Source organism: Mytilus edulis, chromosome 1, assembly GCF_963676685.1.
Source record: "Mytilus edulis chromosome 1, xbMytEdul2.2, whole genome shotgun sequence".
In the NCBI taxonomy this organism is placed as follows: domain Eukaryota; kingdom Metazoa; phylum Mollusca; class Bivalvia; order Mytilida; family Mytilidae; genus Mytilus; species Mytilus edulis.
In genome coordinates, this window is record NC_092344.1 from 34,479,492 (window position 1) to 34,497,579 (window position 18,088).

The following is an 18,088-nucleotide window of genomic DNA, read 5'->3' on the forward strand; positions in this document are numbered from 1 at the left end:
AATCGATAAAGATTTCTTTCGTGACGCGTATTAATATTAAAAGTAATTGGAATTTACACAATTATTTTTACGTCATCAATTTTGCGAAATTATGTGAAGTTGTCATGGAGCTAACAACCTCTAAACAGGGTTCATGATTTAGCGATTACATTACTGTATCCGGTTTTGAAAATGGCGGGAAACAGCAATTAATAATGACAACAAAAAATAGTCAGCTTGACAACTCATTCTCAATAGGAATTTTTCATGGTGAGTCCTGGACTCACCACTTTTTGAAATTCTCAGATCTGCAGTGACATTACAACATGTAACTGACCAATCAATGATTAGCATTTGTGTTGTGTAAACAATGTTGAGAGGTGATGCCAATAAGAATCCTCTGGATTTTCCATAGACTTCAATACAAATTAATTTAATTGATATATAATATATCGACACCAGTTGAATAATTTTACTCTTTTAATATTTTTAAAGACACTATATAATATCTCCATTTTGATTTTAATTATACTATATGATATCTATATACTCTGGTTAAAAATAATCGGCAATATAAATTATCAGTAATCCCCTTCAAATAGATGAAAAATCTAGAGGATTCATATTGGCATCACCCCTAGTCCAAATAATTATGACTTCTGGCAATGCTATTTTTTCTTCTTCTGAGACTCCTTCCTATGACGTCATAATGCTGAATTCACATCCACACAAAACGACATTTTTGGGATACAATTGCTTTCAAGCAATCTGTAGACTTATACTAATCCAAATAATTATATTTTAATTATTAAAATCAGTAAAATTTAAACAGACCCGAATTTCCCGAACGTTCGATTTACATTATCCGTAAATTCGGGTCTGTCAAATTTAACCGATTTTAATATTTTATATTCACCGGAAGTCACGTTTCTTTGGTAATTGTGGGAAATCTCTTTGAAACAAAAAAATATTTGCCCCCTTGAAATGGAATCGCATCTTATAAATAAACTCATCATAGATACCAGGACCAAATTTAGTATATACACCAGACGGGCGTTTCGTCTACAAAAGACTCATCAGTGACGCTCGAATCCAAAAAAGTTAAAAAGGCCAATTAAAATACGAAGTTGAAGAGCATTGAGGACCAAAATTCCCAAAAGTTTTGCCAAATTAATACAGCTAAGGTAATCTATGCCTGAGATAAAATTATTTTATTATTTCTTTTGGATATTTCTGGAAATATTTAACATCAATATACAGAAAAAAGGTAGGACTTTGTAATAACGTAAAAATAAGGTCTCAAAGACTAGTCCCCCTCAAAATTTGCTCTCAAACTCCAGACGTAAAAAATGGCTTCGGCGTTATGACATCGTAGGAAGGCGTCCCAGAAAAAAAATAAAATAGCCTTGCCAGACATCATAATTATTTGGACTAGACTTGTACCATTGGCTCAGGGGGGTTGGGGGGGGGGGGGGGGGGGACTTTGCGACCTAATTTTGACATGAAATTTTTATTGCCGGCTGGAAATTTTAACGTAGTAACAAAGTCCTTCCTTTTTTGTGCTTATTGATACAAAATATTTCCAGAAATATCCAAAAGAAATGATAAAACAAGATACGATTCCATTTGAGGTGGACATTATTTATATTTCTTTCAACATGATATCCCAGAACTACCAAAATATGTCACTTCTGAAGAGTATATAAAATTAAAATCTCATAAAAATTTGACAGACCCCAATTTCCGGATAATAGAAATCGAACGTTCAGGAAATTAGGGTCCATCAAATTTTACCGAGTTTTATATTTTATATTCACCAGAAGTGATGTTTCTTGGGAGTTCTGGGATATCATGTTGAAAGAAAAATAAATATTTGTCCAAATCTGAATATTTTTCTATATCTATCAATTCTTGGTGTAGTGGGTCAGTGACTCTTGGTCTTTTAATGTACTTGGTACTGATGATTCAATGTCATCAGGGTTTCTTTTAAAGAAGGACTTTAACTTTGACAGACTCTTGGTTTTTGACTTGGTACTGATGATTCAATGTCATCAGGGTTTCTTTTAAAGAAGGACTTTAACTTTGACAGACTCTTGGTTTTTGACTTGGTACTGATGATTCAATGTCATCAGGTTTTCTTTTAAAGAAAGACTTTAACTTGGACTAACTCTTCGTCTTTAACTTTGTACTGATGATTCAATGTCATCAGAATTTCTTTTAAAGAAGAACTTTCTCTTGGACTAACTCATTGTGATACTGATATCATTTTGCTAGTCAAGCCAGTATTTATAAGAAATTTGGATTGTATGAACATTGATGTTTGAATCATGATAATTATCATAATATCTACATGTAATAAAAGCAAGCAAATATAAAGTGAACACTTATTAAGACTTATTAAGAAGGGATATAGTTACGATACTGTTGTCAGGTCATTAAAGATTGCATTTATTGGCGTTAATATTGATTCACTTATAGGGTCTTTGTATCGGAACTCAACACATTTATTTAAAAACCAGTTGTTGGCATGACACAGGTTATGTTCTTCTCATATACATGTATGTTATGATGGTATGATACTAAACCCCTAACGGGAAGGATTGTACCTGATATTCATATGATGAAGACATAATCTTTCAATCAGTTTAAGTTTAATTGGAGTCTAGAGCAGGCAAGCTGACATGTCAGTTAACTGCTAGTAGTCTGTTGACATTTATGTATTATTGTCATTTTGTTTATTTTCTTTGGTTACATCTTCTGACATTAGACTCAGACTTTTATTGAACTGAATTTTAATGTGTGTATTGTTATGCGTTTACTTTTTAGCTCACCTTTCCTAAAAGGAAATGTGAGTATTTGCCATCACTTGTCGTCCGTCGTCGTGGTCGTCGTCGTAAACTAGTTCAAAGATCTTCTCCTCTGAAACTACTGAACCAATTCAAACCAAACTTCATCTGATTGATTCCTAGGGTATCTAGAATAAAGTTTGTGTTTTAATTCCCATTTCATCAAAAAACATGGCCGCCATGGCTAAAAATAGAACATAGGTGTAAAATGCAGTTTTTGGCTTATATCTCAAAAACTAAAGCATTTAGAGCAAATCTGATGGGGGAGGGGGGTAAAAATGTTCAATAGGTCAAGATCTATCATCCCTGAAATTTTCAGAAGAATCAAACAACCCATTGTTGGGTTGCTGCCACTTAATTGGTAATTTTAAGGAAATTTTGCAGTTTTTGGTCATTATCTTGAATACTATTATAGATAAAAAGAAACTGTAAACAGCAAAAATGTTCAGCAAAGTAAGATCTACAAATAAGTTCATATGACCAAAAGTGTCAATTGACCCCTTAAGGAGTTATTGTCCTTTAATGACAATTTTACACAATTTGTTCATCATATTTGCTAACTTTAAAAAATATTCTCCTCTGAAACTACTGAACCAATTTCCACCAAACTTAAGCTGAATTATCATTAAGGTGTCTAAAATAAAGTTTGTGTTTTATTTTCTGTTTTGTCAAAAAATATGGTTGCCATAGCTAAAAATAGAGCATAGGGGTAAAATGCAGTTTTGGGCTTATATCTCAAAAACTAAAGCTTTTATAGCAAATTTGACAGGTGTGAAAATGTTTATTAAGTCAAGATCCATCAGCTGACACAAAAATTAACAACTATAGGTTACTGTACAGCCTTCAACAATTAGCAAAGCATAATAACCAATTTGGCTTTTGACCCCTTAGAATATTGGCCTTTTAACTCAACTTTACACAATTAGTTCATCATGTTGTTTAACTTTTAAAATATTCTCCTCTGAAACTTATAAACCAATTTGAGCTAAACTAAGGCTAAAGGATCCATATTGTGTTTAGTATATATATCTAAAAAAAAATTAAAACATGGCCGCCATGGCTAAGGAGAACATAGGGATAATATATACAGTGTTGGGCTTTAAAAATCTCAAAAACTAAAGGAGTTGAAGCAAAACAGGTAAGGGTTGAAAATATTCAGAAGATCATATGACCATTGCCATTGGCCTTGACCTCATTTTCATGGTTCAGTGACCGCTTGAAAAAAAAGTTCAAATATTTTGCAATGTTAATTTCTCACTAATTATAAGTATAAATAGGTAATAATAAGTATTTATATTTGGTATGTGCGTACCTTGCAAGGTCCTCATGTCTGTCAGTCAGTTTTCACATGACCTTGACCTCATTCCATGGATCAGTGAACAAAGTTAAGTTTACAGGGTTAAGTCCATATATCAGAAACTATAAGCAATAGGTCTTCTATATTTGGTGTGTGGAATGATTATAAGGTGTATATGTCCAACTGGCAGGTGTCATCTGACCTTGACCTCATTTTCATGGTTCAGTGGTCAAAGTTAAATTTTGGTGTTTTGGTCTGTTTCGCAGATACTATTAGCATTCAGTCAATAATATTTGGTGTATGGAATGATTGTAAGGTGTACATGTCCAACTGACAGGTGTCATCTGACCTTGACCTCATTTTCATGGTTCAGTGGTCAAAATTAAATGTTTGTGTTTTGGCCTATTTCTCAGATACTATTAGCATCCAGTCAATTATATTTGGTGTATGGAATGTTTGTAAGGTGTACATGTCTGTCTAGCAATAATCATCTGACCGTGACCTTATTTTTTGGTTCATTGGTCAATGTTAAATCATCAATGATTTGGTCTTTTTAGCTCACCTGGCCCAAAGGGCCAAGTGAGCTTTTCTCATCACTTGGCGTCCGGCGTCCGGCGTCCGGCGTCCGTCGTCCGTCGTCGTCGTCCGTCGTTAGCTTTTACAAAAATCTTCTCCTCTGAAACTACTGGGCCAATTTTTACCAAACTTGGCCACAATCATTATTAGGGTATCTAGTTTAAAAATTGTGTCCGGTGACCCGGCCAACCAACCAAGATGGCCACCATGGCTAAAAATAGAACATAGGGGTAAAATGCAGTTTTTGGCTTATAACTCAAAAACCAAAGCATTTAGAGCAAATCTGACAGGGGTAAAATTGTTAATCAGGTCAAGATCTATCTGCCCTGAAATTTTGAGATGAATCGGACAACTGGTTGATAGGTTGCTGCCCCTGAATTGGTAATTTTATGGAAATTTTGCTGTTTTTGGTTATTATCTTGAATATTATTATAGATAGAGATAAACTGTAAACAGCAAAAATGTTCAGTAAAGTAAGATCTACAAATAAGTCAACAAGACCAAAATGGTCTATTGACCCCTTTAGGAGTTATTGCCCTTTATAGTCAATTTTTAACCATTTTTCGTAAATCTTAGTCATCTTTTACAAAAATCTTCTCCTCTGAAACTACTGGGCCAAATTAAACCAAACTTGACCACAATCATCATTGGGGTATCTAGATAAAAAAATGTGTCCAGTGACCTGGCCAGCCAACCAAGATGGCCGCCATGGCTAAAAATAGAACATAGGGGTAAAATGCAGTTTTTGGCTTATCACTCAAAAACCAAAGCATTTAGAGCAAACTTGTCATCAGGTAAAATTGTTTATCAGGTCAAGATCTATCTGCCCTGAAATTTTGAGATGAATTGGATATCCCGTTGTTAGGTTGCTGCCCCTGAATTGGTAATTTTAAGGACATTTTGCTGTTTTTGGTTATTATCTTGAATATTATTATAGATAAAGATAAACTGTAAACAGCAAAAATGTTCAGCAAAGTAAGATCTACAAATAAGTCAACAAGACCAAAATGGTCTGTTGACCCCTTTAGGAGTTATTGCCCTTTATAGTCAATTTTTAACCATTTTGTAAATCTTAGTTATCTTTTACAAAAATCTTCTCCTCTGAACCTACTGGGCCAAATTAAACCAAACTTGGCCACAATCATCATTGGGGTAATAAGTTTTAAAATTGTGTCCCTTGAACTGGCCAACCAACCAAGATGGCCGCCATGGCTAAAATTAGAACATAGGGGTGAAATGTAGATTTTGGCTTATAACTCTGAAACCGCAGCCTTTAGAGCAAATTTGACAGGGGTAAAATTGTTTATCAGGTCAAGATTTATCTTCCCTGAAATTTTCAGATGAATCTGACAACCTGTTGTTGGGTTGCTGCCCCTGAATTTGTAATTTTAAGGAAATTTTGCTGTTTTTGGTTATTATCTTGAATATTATTATAGATAGAGATAAACTGTAAACATCAATAATGTTAAGCAAAGTAAGATTTACAAATAAGTCAACATGACGGAAATGGTCAATTGACCCCTAAGGAGTTATAGTCCTTTATAGTCAATTTTTAACAATTTTCATAAATTTTAACTAACATTTTCCACTGAAACTTACTGGGCCAAGTTCATTATAGATAGAGATAATTGTAAGTAGCAAGAATGTTCAGTAAAGTAAGATGTACAAACACATCACCATCACCAAAACACAATTTTGTCATATCCATCTCCTTCCTTTGTTTAATATTCACATAGACCAAGGTGAGCGAGACAGGCTCTTTAGAGCCTCTAGTTATCAGATACTATAGCGATAGTAGAACTATATTTGGTGTAGGGAATACATGTAATTGTAAGGTGTGTATGTCTGTTTAGTAAGTGTAGGTTGATCTTGACCTAATTTTCATGGTTCATTGGTCAAAGTTATTTTTTTATGAGGTTATTTCTGAGATACTTTTAGCAATAGGTAAACTCGATTTGTTGTATGGAATGAGTGTATGAACTACATTTATGTCTGAAAGGGTTTATCTCGCCTTCATCTCAAGTACAGTTAATTTAATGTAATGCTTGGGGTATACAATGTTTTTTTATACTTCAGAATAAATTATATTATGAACACAAGACAAACGAGACATTTCAGTGTGTCCACTCTTGTTTTTGCTTTTTGAAGAAGATATGACAGAATCGAAGAACCATTTATATAAATTGAAAACCCAAAATAATCATTGTTGAAGATTTAAGCAAAAAATTTAAGGTGAGCGATTCAGGCTCTTGAGAGCCTCTTGTTTACATTGGCTTGAGGTATAGGAGGCGATTTGAGATCTCATAAGCTGAAGGACACCTCCTGGTGCGGGAATTTCTTGCTGCATTGAAGACCTGTTGGTGACCTTCTGCTGTTGTCTGTTCTATGGTCGGGTTGTTGTTTATTTGACACATTCCCCATTTTCATTCTCAATTTTACTGTTCAACATAATGAGCTTGGCTAAATAGTATTTATTTTTAACTCACCTGACCTGAAAGGACAAGTAAGCTTTTCTCATCACTTGGCGTCCGTCGTCGTCTGTTAACTTATACAAAAATCTTCTCCTCTAAAACTACTGGACCAAATTTTACCAAACTTGGCCACAATCATCACTAGGGTATCTAATTTAAAAAAATGTGTCCGATGACCCCACCTGTCAACCAAGATGGCTGACATGGCTAAAAATAGAACATAGGAAAAATGCAGTTTTTGGATTCTATCTCTGAAATTAAAGCATTTAGAGTAAATCTGAAGGGGTACATATGTTTTTCAGAATTAAGATCTATCCGCCCATTAATTTTCAGACGAATCCAACAACCTGTTGTTGGTTGCTGCTCCTGAATTGGTAATTTTAAGAAAGTTTGTAGTTTGTATATGACCGCAAAAATTTTGTGGTCGTATATTGGTATCACGTCGTCTGAAAACGGATGGTTTCGGGGAAACAACTTTAGTATTAGAAAATAGAAATCAATAAAATTTTAACACAATGTTTATAACCACAAAAGTAAGGTTTGGATTGATTTTAGGGGTTATGGTCCCATTGGTTTAGGAATAAGTTGTGTATAAGTATTTCAATTATTCTGAAATTGTACCACAATGTTCATACCATTAAGTATAAGGTTGGGATTTATTTTAAGGGTTATGGGGCATTAAACAGTCTAGGAATTAAAGGGCCAAAAACAATCATTTTTGAAATTTCGGGACAATAACTTGTGTTTAACTGTATGGATCTCTCTGACATTGTACTACAAGGTTCCATATAATGAAAGGTAGGCTTGGTGTCAGTTTGGGGTTAATATAACCCTGAACATTTAGGAATAAGGGACCAAAAAAGGGCCAAAAAGAAGCATTTTTCTAGTTTACAGACAATAACTTGTGTTTAAGTATATGGATCTCTCTGAAATTATACAAGGTTTCTTACTACAAAGTAAAGGCTGGAATTGAGTTTTGGGGCCCAAATAAGCATTTTTGTAGTTTTCAGTCAATAACTTGTGTTTAAGTGTATAAATCTCTCTGAAATTATACCACAAGTTTTCATACTACAAAAGGATGGTTACAGGTGGTAATGGATCAAATCATTAAGCTATAAGGGGCATCAAAGGGGGGAAACAAGGTTTTTTGGTTAAAGGACAATTTAGACAATTTAAAAGCAGTGTAAGAGAGGTAATCCAATTCCAATTAAAATTTAAAGAATACAGTTATATATATGTTTGATTACTTGATGACCTCCCTTACGCTGCTTGAAATTTATGTTAAAGGGGCACTAGCTGCCAAATTCATGCAATCTCATTAAAATCCGATGTTCTGATAGATTGAAATTCATGTTCACCGATTTGACTCAAATTCTAATATTTTATTTATAACAAATTAACAATGTAAAACATTTTTCCAAACTATCAAAAGTATAAAATAAACAATTTACAAGACATGGTCTCAATAAGATGTAACTTCATTTCGTAAGAATTTTAGCCAAGACATCATCTAATTAACTATTGAGTTGACCTTCTATGACCATATAATCAATAAATACATAAACATAGATATGAATAGATTAAGCAACTGGTGCAATTGGATTTTTATAGGTCTATTAAATTTTGTTTTTTATAAATTATGAATTTATAATTATCGTCGTTTTTACCTTTATAAGAAAGATTTTTTGTGGATCGAATTAGTCTATCAAATTATTTACCTTTGTTTCACTTTCAATGTTGACATACTTTTCCTTTAAATAACCATACACAGCCAATGCATGTGTTATTCTATCTCTAATTTCTACAGGGTTAAATTGGAGTTCACATGAATACAGTTTAAATGAGGTCGAATTATTCACTTGTAAGTAAATAATTCATTATCAATGTTTATAAGCTTTATTTGACAAAATTGAACCATTTTAGCTGATAAAAGCATATTATTATTTCACTATTTCACATTCATTAATGATTGAACAAAAAGAATCATACTTTAGATTTTTTGCTGACCTGGCCCAAAGGGCCAAGTGAACTTTTCTCATCACTTGGCGACCGTCGTCCGGCGTCTTTTGTCGTCATTAACTTTTACAAAAATCTTCTCCTTTGTAACTACTGGGCCAAATGTAACCAAACTTGGCCACAAGCATCATTGGGGTATCTTGTTTTAAACATGTGTCTGGTGACCCGGCCAACAAACAAAGATGGCCGCCATGGCTAAAAATAGAACTTAGGGGTAAAATGTAGATTTTGGCTTATAACTCTGAAACCAAAGCATTTAGAGCAAATCTGACTAGGGTGAAATTGTTTTTGGAAAAAAAAGTTTGTTTCCAGGTTTTGGTGAAAAAAATAATTTGTTTTGGACCCTGAGTAAAAAAAATTGTTTGTTTCACCCTCAGCTGCCACTATATGTAATGCTAAAATTGAAAGAAAAAAATTGTCTTCGGTTTGTCGCTAAAAAAATAGATTGTTCTTCGCCAAAGGCGAAAAAAAAAGTTTGCACAGAAAAAAAAACATAGCCCCCCCCAGAAAATCAAATGGTTGCTGCCTTATGGTTCTTGTGATATTGCCAGGAGAGAAATAAATGTTAATAAATCCGGTTTGCTGTTGTTGTGACAGCCTCTTGTTGGTTATTATCTTGAATATTATTATAGATAGAGATAAACTGTAAACAGCAATAATGTTCAGCATAGTAAGATCTACAAATAAGTCAACATGACTAAAATGGTCAGTTGACCCCGTAAGGAGTTATTGCCCTTTAAAGTCATTTTTTTACAATTTTTCGTAAAATTTTGTAATCTTTTACAAAAACTTCTTCTCTGAAACTATTGAGACAAATTAAACCAAACTTGTCCATAATCATCATTAGAGTATCTAGTTTAAAAATTGTGTCAGATGACCCTGCCTTCCAACCAACATGGCCAACATGTCTAGAATTGAACATAGGGGTAAAATGCAGTTTTTGGTTTATATCTCTGACACTAAAGCATTTAGAGCAACTTTGATGGGAGACAAAAATGTTTATCAGATTAAGATTTATCTGCCCTGAAATTTTGAGACGAATCCAACAACCCGTTGTTGGGTTGCTGCCCCTGAGTTGGTAGTTTTACAGAAATTTTGCAGTTTTTTATAATCTTAGATATCACTAGAACACACCTGTGATATCACGGGTCCGTGATTGAATTAAAGTACGGTATATAACTATGCGCAAGCCTTATTTTAGTATTAGTATTGTCATCTGTTAAAGTCATGCCGATTATAAGATGCACAGTTTTTCTCTGCTTTCAAGTCTTTCTGTTTGAACCTGTCGAACTGGAACTTATCAATTATTGGTAATATTAATTATTTGGAAAACAAAAGGTCCTGGAATGGAGTATTTTTTATTCAACAGCATTGTCCTATATAAGTTATAAGTAAAGTTGAATTCTTTGCTTTGCTGTTTTACGTCTTGCCCACTAACAAATTGAAAACTGTACCTATACGCCTTATTTTTAGTCCAGATTTTTAGTATTCGTATTGTTATCTTAGAAAGTCTGACTGATTAAAATACTACAATAGGTAACAATTTGACAATTTAGTAGTGTCAACCCTGTGGTTATGACCCGTGTATAGAGCATATTACCGGTAATCCTGAATACAACGTTTGGTGGTGCGCCTGTCAGATGCGGAACGTACAGATAAGGTAATAGGTAACAGGTGAATATACTATTGGTATCGGTAGCGGACTCGACCCGGAACTTCTTCATTATTGGCAATATTAATTACGTGGAAAACAAAAGGGCCTGGAGTGGTGTAATTTTTAATCTACACCTTTGTACTATATTAGTTATATATAAAGTTGAATTCTGTGATTTGTTGTTTTTACGTGATGACGGCTGACAATTTTAGTATTATAGATGAATATCTAATATCTAATACTATCAATTCACCTAATTTTACACGATTTACAAAGCATCAGTAAATACAGGTGAGCGACACAGGCTCTTGAGAGCCTCTAGTTTTAATACACTTTTAATAATAAAAAAATCCCTCTTTTCAATAGGCAGTATAATCCATCATATACAGCATGTAAAAGTTTGGAAGACATTGCTTTTTCATTGAAGTTTACCACCAATCATCATTGATTATATTTTATAACATATTTTTCATTTCTTACAGAAGACCCCCCTGTAGGAGGTACAGATGTAGATATACAGTTACTGGAGGCAGCAAAGGCTGGGGATATGGCGGTAGTTAAAGTAGGTTTACTCAACGGATGTTGACATCAAAAGGAATTATTCAAACAAACAAAGGTTCAGATTTATTTACATGGGAATGAAAATCGGGAGTTCTTGTGATACAAACCTGTTTTAATGGAGTTCATTATTGGTTGGGTTATTTGCTAACTTGAAACATTATGCATGATTTTAAAATATTTTTTATAAGTAATGATTTGTTTCTTTTGATCCTGGGGAATGAAAAAAATACATCATTGATTGTAATTAACATGTTTTTAGGTTGCTTTGGTAACATATTATAAGAATCTATAGATCACTCTGTGTCTTTTAAAATATTATTATTTTCTTTTTAGAATAACACCCATCCTTGCCAAAAATGTTCAGTATTTAAGAATTAAAAGTTAAGGAAGTTCACTTCTCAATTTCAAAATAAATAGCTTTCCATAACGCTAGTATATATTGATAGGGGATTAATTGAGGAATCAAAAAAGCAAAAAAAATATCAATGTGCTAAAAGCTTGTTTTTGAGATATTATCCATTGGAATTATGGCGGGAAAATGTTCTCTCTTGATTTTTCATAGCTTTATCATTGACAAGTTAAATTTCTCAAAAACTATTAAAAAATAAATAAGATTTTATAAGACTTTTACAAATGGCTTATAATTATACATGTACGTAATAGATTTATTAAAAGAAAAATGGGGGTCAATACCTGAATGGGCAATTTTTTTAAGGCATTCAAATGGATAAAACCTGAGGGTTTCTAAAATCTGACAAAAATTCCAAAACATGACAAGCGAATATCCTAAAATCACACACATTTTTTTTAAAGAAGTTAATATCAGCTAACCCACACTCAGTGAACTGTCGAGACCTGGATGGAAGACATTCAACACCTTTACATGTGGCTGCTGGATATAACAGAGTTACTGTGGTTGAATTTTTACTAACGCATGATGCCAACATGCATGCTAAAGACAAAGGGTAATTATATATATACAAATTTACAAGAATAGTGCTGTGCAACAGAAATTTCAGAGTAAGCTTTCATTAAGTCATTGTTGAAAAGGACCTCACATTATACATTATAGACTGAATGGTGTTTTGAGTTTTTATTGACAATTTGTAATTTGTTGAACTCCAGAATTAGTTGTTAATCAAATTCAACATCCACCAAATTAAATACAAACTGAATAGTTAACTCAAGTACTTGCTTTCTACAATATTTAAATGGATATTTGAACTTATATTTTTATCTTTCAGAGGACTGGTTCCTTTACACAATGCCTGTAGTTATGGACATTATGAAGTAACAGAACTATTGATAAAGGTTAATTTAGAGATTTGAACAACTGATGCATTGCCTACTTCAGGAAAATTAGTTGGAGAAGAAAAGTGATACTGTTATACTAGAAAGTTACCAATATAAGAAATAACTTTAGTGTACATAAAAAATATATAACTACTGGCATAGCATAGACAAATGTGTAAGGTGATAAGACAAACGCTTTTGTGATACTTTGTAGTAGCTGGCTATTTTTCTATCATATCAGTTGAAATTTATAACATTCAAACATTCTGTTTGTTTCATCGTTACATTTAAACCTTGACTTGACATTTTATTGTGACATACCACTATGCCAAGTTTTTGTAATGGATTATACTGCCATATTATAATAGTGGGAATCCTTAAATCCACCATTTTATTACAGTTTTCTATTAACAAAATAAAGAATTTCTTGGTTAAATATCATGGGAATTGAGCATTATGGGGGGTTACAGCAATGTGTTTATTTAAGCATTTAATAAAATTGAGAAAGGAAATGGGGAATGTGTCAAAGGGACAACAACCCGACCATAGAGCAGACAACAGCCGAAATATACATTTGTAAATATTGTAGTTGAGTAGTTTTAAATCAAAACTTATAGTTCAAGTTGAATTTTCTGGGAAAGCTCTGATTTAAGTTTTTATTTTCATGCACTGATATTGCCATTAGATGGTTACATTGATACTTTGTATTTTCAGCATGGAGCAGATGTAAATGTTGCAGATCTATGGAAGTTTACTCCTCTACATGAAGCTGCAGCTAAAGGCAAATTGGAAATATGTAAATTATTGCTGAAGGTATTATACACATTTTAAACAGCAAGGGTCAACATACATTCATACATTTGCATAGAAGGCAAATTGAAATTTAAATCAACTAATCTTCTTTAATGTTTGTAAAGTCAAAATGAAAAAGGAAAACAAAATATTGGTCCAATTGTTGAATATATGACTGCTTGACTTTAAAGTTGCAAAATTTCTTCTTGGTCATCAGACATGTACAATTTAACCCTCTTTGGACTGTTTTACATAGAATAACACATTCTAACAAAAAAAAGCATAGTTTGAATGGAATGGCTGGTAATAAGAATACTATTATTTCAAACTTTTATTTGGAAAAAGCAAAATGTTCAAATATTATTCATTTGGTACTAATTTTGTTGATTTCCTTGGTAATAAAATTAACGGTATCAATTTTCTTGCACCAGATGCCCATTTCGACAATACATGTCTCTTCAGTGATGCTCGTGGCCAAAATATTTGAAATCCAAAACTTATATAAAAGATGAAGAGCTATAATCCAAAAGGTCCAAAAAGTATAGCCAAATCCGTGAAAGGAATCAGAGCTTTGCATGAGGGAGATACATTCCTTAATTTATAATAATTTCTATCATTTTGTAACAGCAAATTTTAATAACATTGTTTACCACAAATTAAAGTGTTCATTTAAAACAAATCTTTTTAGTTGTATAAAAAATAAATTGTAAAAGACCACAAAATCAAGTTTCCAGGAAAATGCAAGTTTTCTAAATACATAAAAATAAATTCACAGAAGGTCTTAAATGTTTTAAATTTGCTTTCAGCATGGAGCAGATGCAACCAAAAAGAATAAGGATAGAAACACACCATTGGACCTTGTCAAAGAAGGTGATCATGATGTAGCTGATTTACTTAGAAGTGATGCTGCATTGTCAGAAGCTGCCGAAAAAAGAAACTTGACTCGAGAACAGAAATTATCAACACAAGAAAATATCAATTGTAGAGATAATCAAGGAAGAAATTCTACTCCACTGCATTTAGTAGGTAATACACTGAAATATCAGAGCTCCAGATAAGAATTCACAATTGGGGTTTTTACCCACCATTTTTAATGTAATTGAGTGAAATGTTTTTTTAAATTGCATTATTTATTCCAATTCACCCCTCAAGCCAATATAAAATTGGGTTTTTAACCACCAAGCTCCTTCATATATTAGGTTTTTTCATCAACAAGATATTGAATTTTGGCATGTTATAATGTCATTATATCAAACCGAGATGCTCATTCATCTTAAAAATGCTTCTTTCATTGTATAAGTGATAGCTGTTTAATTTGATTTATTTATACGCTATCGAGCAATTGAATATCAGATAATTTGTGTCTGGGTTCAACCGTTCTGCCAGTTTTGTATTTTCTAACAACTTATATAAACTGGTGTCACTAGTGGGACATTAACTAATTATCTTTCTAGAAAACGAATATGTGTGTTCACTGATCAACTAAAATGAAAGGGGAAATGTATGATGTGTATATAATATTTTAAAACTTAAATAACACTTAAAAAGTTTTTGTTTTATTTTGTTTAAATACATAAATTTGGATTTAGTTGTCCCTTATAAGATCTTGTTTCCGATGCTTTTCAACTACATCCTTGATTTGGCCTTTCACTGTTCCAATAGACCACTTTCGAGTTTGTCCATCATGGGAAAATCCTTTCAATTATGCACGTCTTTATGACGTCATTTACCAGATAGAGGGGATCACCTGTATCCCTGCACTTTAAATGTTCATCAAGTACCAGGTACTCGTAAATATACATTGATAGTGGGTCTTCCAATGGACAGAAACAAGTGCCTGTGGTACTAAATCACAATTCCCTAATGACAGCAGTGCTGACTCAATTATGAGGATTCAATTTTCCGAATAATTCGTTCAATATAGCATCATAGTTTTCCTACTGATTGCTCAACATGGGAACGGAAATGATGATGCCCCTATCCGCACAAATGATCACTAAAACCAGAGTTTTTGAAGGAAATGCATTGAACTTATGGTTGTCTATTGTATGACGTTAATTGTTCATGGCATGCATTTATGTTTAAAACAGCTGAGCAATAATAATGAGACAAAGTCCCCTATAACAGTAGAAAAATCCATAAAAAAAAAAAAGAATTAAGAAGTATAATTTTCCAATGTACTTTCAAAATCTTTAACTTTTTTTTTAACTTATTGATTTTCCCGCATTTGAGCAGAAATCTCTTTCTTACTTCTGGTCTCATTTGTCATGAGACTGAGTAACAACAGAAACAACATCAGAAACATGTTAGAATACAAAAATGTAAATTAATATTTGACACAGACTTCTTTGAAAAATATAGCTTGGGAAAATTGTATACATCAATGAGACAGCAATCAATCAACATAAAAAAACAGAAATCTAGAGAAAAACATAATAATTCAAGCATCAGCATATCCAGTACAACATATTTACAAATATACTAGAATACACCTGTGATATCGCGGGTCCGTGACTGAATTAAGCCCTATTTTAGTATTGGTATTGTCATCTGAGCCGATTATAAGATACACAGTTTTCTCTGTTTTCAAATCTTTCTGTTTGAACCCGTCAAACTGGAAATTTTGAATGATTGGTAGGTAATATTAATTATTTGGAAAACAACAGGTCATTAGTATTGTTATCTTAGAAAGTCTTACTGATTAAAATACTACAATAGGGAATATTTTGACAATGAATGAATTTAGTAGTGTCAACCCTGTGATTATGACCCGTGTATATAGCAAAATCCTAAATACACCGTTTGGTGGTGTGCCTGTCAGATGCGGAACGTACAGATAAGGTAATAGGTAACAGGTGAATATACTATTGGTATCGGTATCGGATTCGACCCGGAACTTGTTAATTATTGGCAATATTAATTATGTGGAAAACAAAAGGGTCTGGAGTGGTGTAATTTTTAATCTACACCACTCATATATTAGCTATGTATAAAGTTGAATTCTTTGATTCATCGTTTTTACGTGATGACGGCTGACAAATTGGACCTCATAATTTTAGTATTATAGATACATTAATTTTGTAAACAGCAATAATACAAAGTATTTTTCTGTTTTCAGAAATAAAGAAAGAAGGAAGGACCAATCCAAACCGGACCAAGTTCAGAAAGCTTTCCCGAGAGGTTTGTGGAGAAGTATGTGACATTCCAGAAAACAACTCAGTCAGGTTCGTTTATGAAAAACGACCCTCCAAAGTATCTCTCATTGGTCAAATAAGTTACCAGTTTTGTGACTTGAAGATGGATTCACCCGGCAGTAATTTTGACAGCGAATACTATAGTCAGATAACATTCATGTTTGTAAAAGAAGACTACCAATTACAAGGAATTGGTAAAAAGTTGGTGAAAAAAGTATTGAATGAGTTTAAAAGTCATGATAAAATTCGACCAATCAGAATTCAAAGTGCAGGTCGTGCTGTAGGTTTCTTTGAAAAATTGGGATTTGTTAAAGTAGGAGAAATCATGGAAACTGTTTGTGGTATTTCAGTATTTAGATTCATGCAGAACATGGAACGACCAATAACAGTGCCAACATGATGATTTTATTTCGAATCTTCAGTATCTACTAAAATGCCCCATGTGCATGGCCTAGGTTATTCTATGACTATGATGGCATAATAAACACACAAGAAACAATAAAATATAATGTAGTCATTTAGAATGGTATTAGATACCCATTGCTTACAGATTTGTGGAAAAACTATTGAAGAAAGCAAAAAAACATTGATGTAAATTTTGTAGTAAGACATATTATGTGATTTGAGAAATTACCCTAAAGAAAGTAAAAATCATTTGTTGTACAATAAATATTGTAGTATGACATATGATTTGAGAAAAAAACACTAAAGAAATCACAAAACATCAATGTAAATTTTGTACTTGGACACATGATGGAATATGAGAAAAGAACATTAAAGAAAGTAAAACTCATTGTTGTACAATAAATATTGTAATATGACATATATGATTGAGAAAAAAAACCAATAAAGAACAAAAACATGGATGTAATTTTGAATATGACGTGTACATATTATGTGATTTGTGAAGAAAAACAACATTGATGTACAGTTAATTTTGTAATATGACATATTATGCATGTTTATAGAACAGAATAAATATGTGAAAAGTATTGTGACATGCACAAAATTATGTGAGCAGTTCAGGAAATGAAAATAATTGTCAATCTTGCTGACAATATAATGTCTTTACTGTAGTAGTGTTTCTCTGCATCCTTTATCTGCCTTTCCGTAGACAATTTTATTTCATGATCATCATGTCCTATGTTATTGGCCCTTTTTTGCATGTATATGTGCATGATGTGCTTTACAAATTGTTCTAAAACAGATTGATTGGAGGTTTAAAAATTAGTCATTTAACATTGATCTGTGGTAAACATGGCACACTATGCATACTGAGTGGCATAAATTGTACTCGTTGAAAAATACATGAAATATTAATTTTCATTTTCTTCATTTCCTTTTAGATCAACCACATTTCGAGGGAGTGTTGCTCAGAAGAATGCCTTTAAATGAAACTATTTAAAGTT

At 32.6% G+C, this 18,088-nt stretch overlaps 1 protein-coding gene across 3 annotated transcripts; it reads left to right on the top strand.

The window, feature by feature from the left end:
- Window positions 1–118: 118 nt before the first annotated feature.
- Window positions 119–17,671, top strand: LOC139481659 (poly [ADP-ribose] polymerase tankyrase-1-like). 3 transcript variants are annotated; one of them, XM_071265127.1, is made up of 8 exons: window positions 157–249; window positions 8,977–9,030; window positions 11,322–11,401; window positions 12,214–12,365; window positions 12,645–12,711; window positions 13,408–13,506; window positions 14,292–14,511; window positions 16,604–17,671. In XM_071265127.1, the coding sequence occupies exons 3-8, from the start codon at window positions 11,387–11,389 to the stop codon at window positions 17,077–17,079; spliced, it is 1,029 nt and encodes a 342-aa protein (XP_071121228.1). In that variant the 5' UTR covers window positions 157–249; window positions 8,977–9,030; window positions 11,322–11,386; the 3' UTR covers window positions 17,080–17,671. The 3 variants fall into 3 exon arrangements, with proteins under 3 accessions (XP_071121212.1, XP_071121228.1, XP_071121220.1); XM_071265111.1 differs by lacking the exon at window positions 8,977–9,030 and having other exon boundaries at window positions 119–249; XM_071265119.1 differs by lacking the exons at window positions 157–249; window positions 8,977–9,030 and adding an exon at window positions 256–359.
- The last annotated feature ends 417 nt before the right edge of the window (window positions 17,672–18,088 follow it).

Bases quoted from the DNA above. Each gene is read 5' to 3' on its own strand.
- LOC139481659 (XM_071265111.1), top strand. From the start codon at position 195: ATGACAACAAAAAATAGTCAGCTTGACAACTCATTCTCAATAGGAATT. The intron at 13,507-14,291 runs GTATTATACACA...ATTTGCTTTCAG, and splicing joins TATGTAAATTATTGCTGAAG to CATGGAGCAGATGCAACCAA. The intron at 14,512-16,603 runs GTAATACACTGA...TTCTGTTTTCAG, and splicing joins TACTCCACTGCATTTAGTAG to AAATAAAGAAAGAAGGAAGG.